The 6,296-nt window shown below is 38.2% G+C and overlaps 1 protein-coding gene across 1 annotated transcript in view; it reads left to right on the forward strand.

Annotated features, from left to right (window-relative positions):
- LOC102861725 (stromelysin-2-like) overlaps nt 1-6,296 on the forward strand; it is a 29,052-nt gene that overhangs the window by 2,780 nt on the left and 19,976 nt on the right. Inside the window, exons 5-6 of the mRNA XM_006887352.1 lie at nt 4,921-5,085; nt 5,269-5,413. Coding sequence (XP_006887414.1) covers nt 4,921-5,085; nt 5,269-5,413 — 310 coding nt within the window. The remainder of the gene's footprint in view (nt 1-4,920; nt 5,086-5,268; nt 5,414-6,296) is intronic.

The following is a 6,296-nucleotide window of genomic DNA, read 5'->3' on the forward strand; positions in this document are numbered from 1 at the left end:
TGTTTTAAAGATTTCATACCTGATGCTTGTGTTGAATATGGAATGGTCTACTTTTCCTAAGCAAGTCTTTATTGCATAATTACTTGGAGTCTTGTTTAAATAAATTATATTACTAATTTAAATAAGAGTCCAACTATCTTTTTGTATCTGAAAACAGTTATGAGTCATATGCCTGTTTTATGTTTCAATCTTACCTTCTACTGAGACTACCAAAAATGATTTCATGATTATGAAGAAGAGATAGTACCACTCAGGTTAACTGCGCATTGGAAACAACGGTTTCATAACTAAAAGATTGAACATTTTCTGCATTGATAATTGCCTGTGAGTCACAGTATAGTGGTTGGTCTCTATGCATCTGCAGCATAAGAGAAAAAAATGGCAATCAAAAACTCAAAGCAGAATCCACTCTACAAGACAGTGTACACAAGCCATGTGCTTACATACCCTAAGATCAAAAGTGCTAGATGGTGCTAACAGGACCACAATAGATGTTGTCTGAAAGAATGAGAGAAGAGTTTGAAACAGAATCTTAAACTCCTAAAACAAAGAAAACCCTAAAGATACATAGACTTACTGACTTGTTGATGATAGGACTGCAAGAGTTCCTGAAAATATTGCCTTGAGAAATTCTTCAAACCTTGAACTAAAATCAACTTCTGAGATCAGTTTATAGATAACAGGTTATCATTATAGTGCACCATTGACTCAAAACTGAAATGGATACTGATCCTCTAGGAGATTTTTTCAGAGTTTGAAAATCACAAGGGAAGAGATTGTCCATCCTTCTGCAGAGCAGCTGCTGGATTCAAACCACGTGCCTTTCAAATTTCAGCAAACCTCCTTACCACTAGGCTGCCAGAGCTAAGCTACAAAATAATGAATATCACCCATAAGCACTATTGTCCTAAAATAATTACCTCTATGGCTAAAGGAAGCTCTGGTAGCCTAGTGTTAAGAAGCTGTGCTGCAATCCCAAAGGCACATGTTTTGAAACTACCAGTTTCTCCAAGGGAGAAGGATCGGAAACCTCCCCCTGTGCCATTAACTGCCCCTGAAAACCCACTGGAAAGTCAGCAATGGGTCAATTCTGACTTGAGAGCACACAATAATAACATGAATAAAATGATCCACAATTAATTTAAAATGCAGAGGGGGTTGTAATGATATAGGGAAACTGGATTAATGGAATTTAGACAACCTTGGTAGAAACAATGAGAATGTTTGTGATTATTGAGATTGTAATCATTGTTACTATACAATAGTAGAATAGTAGAAATGGGTAGAATTTGGTGAGTAGGAACTAAAATGCTGTGGGAACCTTTACAAAAAGTAGGGAGAAATGTCTTTAAGAAGAATTTGAGCAATAAAACAAATACTATATGATTAAAATCAGTTGAACTCATCATGAGTTGTTGTGGTTAGGTGCCTTGGAGTTGAGTACGACAGATAGTAACCCTCTGAATGACAGATGTGAGCCCTGTCCTATTCTCTGCCTTCCTCACCCTCTCTGACACACTAGAGTACATTGCAGCAACTCTGTGTCAATCCACCTTGTTGAGAAGTATCCTTCGCTAACTCTCTGTCCCTACAAGCTTCGTGTCCTTGTTCAAGGAATACTCTCCTAGCAACAGGCCGGAAGTTTGTAAGATGAAGTTTTGTTATTTTTGCCTCCAAAGAGGACTCTGGCTGCACCCTTTCCAAGGTATATTTGTTTCTTATTTTAGCAGTTGATAAAATGTTCAGTGATCTCCAGCACTGCAGGTGAAAGGCACAAACTTTTCTCCAGTCATCCTTATTCATTGTCGAGCACTCAGATGCATAGCAAGTAACTGGAAAGACCATGGCCTGAATCAGATGCACGTCAGTCCTCAAACTGACATCACTGCACCTCAATAACTTTGAGAGATTCCTAACTATACACTTTCCCACTGCAATGTATCGCCTGATTTCCTAAATGCTGGTATCAAGGCTGTTGACTATGGATTTAAGTAAAATGAAGTTGTTGACAGTTTCAATCTTTTCTCCATCTATCATGATGTTTCCTATTAGTACAATGATAAGAATATTTGTTTTCTTGATATTGAGATGCAATCTGTATTGAAGGCTGTCTCCTTTGATCTTCTGCAACAAGTACTTTAAGTCCTCCGCACTTTAAGCAAGCAATTCCTGTGTAATCTGCATAACGCAGTTTATAGATGAGTCACTCCAACACTGATATCACATTATACTTCATAGAGTCCAACTTCTAGAATAATTTGTTCAGCATACAATTGGATCAATATGGAGAAAGAATACAGTCCTGATGCACCCCATTCCTAATTTTAAACTATGTAGTGTTCCTTGCTCTGCTCAGACAACAGCCTTTTGGTCTAGATATAGGTTATGCATGAAGACAATTAAGTGCTCTGAAATTCCCATTCTTCTCAACGTCAGCCAGTCCTTGTTTTGATCCACACAGTCAAAGGCCTTTGCACAGTCAATAAAGGATACATAGACATTTATCTGGTAGTCTTTATTTTCACCTAGGATCTATTGGACATCAGCAATAATAATGGCCTTTTCTAAATCCTCCTGAAATTCTGGCAGTTTTCTATGTAATGTTCTAGCTAACCTTGAATGACCTTCAGCAGGATTTTGCTTGCATGTGATATTAATGAAATTGTTTGACAATTTCCATTCACTAGGATCTATTTTCTTGGGAATGGGAAAATATGGACCTTCTTCAAATCTGTTCCAAATTTCCTGATGAACACACACAAGGCTGCATCTGTCAATTGAAACAAGTCATATAATATGCCATCGATTCCTGGGACCTTATTTTTTGCCTATCCCTTCAATGCAGCTTCCACTTCCTTATTCATTACAACTGGCTCCTACCCATATGGTACTTGTAATTTTTAATGCCAGTCAGTTCATTTTGGTCCAAAATTCTCTGTATTCCCTCTATTTTCTTTTGGTGCTTCTTAAATCATTCAATATATTGTCCATAGAAATTTTCAATATTGTCATTGTGGTTTAAATTTGTTTTCCTTTACTCTCACCTTGAGAAATACAGAATGAGTTCTTCCTTTTTTATTCTCCAATTCCAGCTCTCTGCACATTTCATTATAATACTTATAATTCTTAACAATAAGTTTGAAGTATAGAATGCCTGTGTTTGCAGACCAGATGAGTTATGGAATGACCTATGAAGAGAGGAAAAGGTCATTACAAAGACAGACAAGAAAGAAGAAACCAAAATGGATGTCAGAAGAAAGACTGAAAATTTCACTACTGTGTGAAGAAGCCAAAACAAAGAGAAAGCAAGCTGAATAAAAGAGCTGAACAGATGATTTCAAAGGGAAGCTTGAGAAAACAAAGAAAAGTATTTTAATGGAATGTGCAGAGAGCTGAAATTGAAATAGTTAAGAGTACATATTGTTATTGTTGTTGCTATGAGCTGTAGGGTCACTTGGGATTTCTTTAACACACCTATCCCCATTATTCCAGTCACTGAATCAATCCATCTCATCAAGAATCTTCCTGTCTTGTGTGCTTTCCTTCCACCCTCTCAAGCATGACGTCCCTCCTTACAAGACGTCCAAATTATGTCAGATGAAGCTCAAAATCCTTGCCTTCAAGGAGCAGCCTGGCTTTGCCCTCTCTAGGATGAGCCTGATTGTTCCACTAGCCAGCCATGGTATAGTCCAATACTCTTCTCCAACACTACAGCTCAAAGGCATAAATTATCCTTCAATCATCCCTAGTCATTGTCCTGCTTTGATGCATAGCAAGTAATTCAAACACCATGTTCTGAAGCAGGCACACTTTAGTATTCAGACTGTCATTGCTGCTCTTCAGGACTTTGAGAGGTCTCTGACAGTAGACTTTCCAAATGCAATTTATTTTTTAATTTTCAAGAGTGTTGTTTGTAGACCAAGCAAACTGAAGCTGTTAACAATCTCAATCTCTTCATCACCTAATGATGCTGCCAATCAGCCTAGTGATGAGAATCTTTGTTTTCTTGATGTTGGGCTTCAATCCATATTGAAGGCTGCAAACCTTGACCTTCTGCAGCAAGCGTTTCAGGCCCTCCTCAGTTTCAGCAAACAGGGTTGTGTCATCAGCATAACACAGATTGTTGATGAGTCGTCCTTCAATCCTGATGCCACATTTCTCCTCATATAGGCCCAGCCTCCCAGATAATCTGTTCTACATATAAATTGAAAAGGTATGGAGATAGGATGCATCCCTGGTGTACACACTTCCCAATTTTGAACCACGTTTTGTTTGCTCTATTCTGACAACTGCCTACCAGTCCAAGTATTAGTTTTGCATAAGCACAATCAAATGTTCTGGGATTCCCATTCTTCTCAGAGTCAGCCACAGTTTGTTGTGATCCACACAATCAAATGCCTTTGCATAGTCAATGAAACACAGATAGACAATCTTCTGATACTCTCTGCTTTCAGCCCAGATCCATCTAACAGTAACTATTATATCCCTAGTACCACGGCCTCTTCTAAATCCAGTCTGAACTTCTGGTAGTTCTCTTTTGATTAATGAACTTGAAAAATGCCTAACTAATTAAAGACAAAAAGGGTTGTCTTAAGTGACATTCTATTATTTTTAGTCTTTCCAAAGAAGTATCTGTGGAATTATTATTATCACTGTCAATGCAGAAAAAATGACCTGACTTTCAGGATCAAGGAGAGAACTAAGGCGGATATTGTGAAAATCTGTCTTAGACATTGTCGTCAAGTTAACCTTGAAAATATATTTCTATCAAGTCAAATAACTGATTAGAATCAAGTCTAATCAGTGAATCAACCCACAAGAAGTCCCTGTGTAATTTCAAGTATGGCCTGTTAAACTGGTATGCATTATCTACATGCATTGATGAGTTAAATAGCTGAATGTTTATGATTTTTCACATAGGCATCAATTTTCTATTTGTGGCTGCTCATGAACTTGGTCATGCCCTGGGTCTCTCTCATTCGAATGACCCTGAAGCTTTGATGTACACGTTATACAAGGAACTCAACGACTCCTCCCAGTTGCGCCTTTCACAAGATGACGTGAATGGCATTCAATCCCTCTATGGTGAGTGATAATTAGAAAAATAAGGCATGTAAAGCACTGGAAAACATTACAATGACAATCTTGAGTATTGCAATGGTGGAAACTTGAAACACTTTCTTAAATTCCAAATGCTTGAAAAGGATAGCAATTAACATAACATCTCAATTCTCCTAAGATTTATATTCCTGCATTTGTTCTTTTTAGGACCTCCACCTTCCTCCTCTGATAACACCACAGTGCCCACAGAATCCAGTTCTACACAATCACAACCACCAACCACGTGCCACCCCGACTTGTCATTTGATGCAGTAACTACTATGAGAGGAGAAATTCTCTTTTTTAAAGAGAGGTGAGATTGGAAAGTTATTCTGTAGAGAGTTGTGCTGAGAACCTAAAGCCATGGCTCTCTGGTAGTTTGAATCCATCAGCAGCTCCCAGGGAGAAAGATGATCAGTTTACTCTCTTGGAAACCCAACTGGGCAGTTAACTCTGAGTTGGTTCTGACTTGACAGCAATGACTTGACATGATTCTTTAAATTACTATTCTTTTGACCCACAATGCTTAGATGGGGGGGGAATTTTAAAAAAATTGACAGGTATGTTAAATCAAATGTTTCCTCTAAGCTTTTGCATCATTCAGATCTAGTTTTCATTGTATTTTTAACATTTTCACATTGTTTAGATACTCTTTAACTGACTTAGAAAAAAATTACTCTTGGTCAGTGCAATATAAAGTCCACAAAGATGGGAAATTTTGTCTGTTTGGTTCACTTACATAGTCTCCAAACTTGCATGCAGTAGATTATTTGAATAAATTAGTAATTGTCTTTTGATGTATCATTAATGATGAATTCCTTAGAAAAAGCATTGATAGCTCATAAGAATAAGATGGTCTCAGGGGGTTCTGGTGGCTTAGTGGCAAGAAGCTGCACTGCAATCTCAGAGGTTGTTATGTGCCATCAAGTCGCTTGCGATTCATAGAGACCCTATGTACAAGAGCCCTAAATGCCATTCTATCCTGTGCCAACCTCGCCATCTCAAACACATTCATTCCCACCACTCCAATCACAGAATTTATCCATTTCATCAAGGGTCTTCCTCTTCTGTACCGTCCCTCCACTCTCCCAAACATGATGTCCCTCTTCAAGGACCAGTCCCTCCTTGTATCATGCCCAAAGTATGTACGTGGTTTAAATACACTAGATGCTCTGCTGGAGAAGGAGGGGTAATCT

This window comes from Elephantulus edwardii, unplaced genomic scaffold (assembly GCF_000299155.1).
Source record: "Elephantulus edwardii isolate Elephantulus edwardi_28Jun2011 unplaced genomic scaffold, EleEdw1.0 scaffold00056, whole genome shotgun sequence".
NCBI lineage: Eukaryota > Metazoa > Chordata > Mammalia > Macroscelidea > Macroscelididae > Elephantulus > Elephantulus edwardii.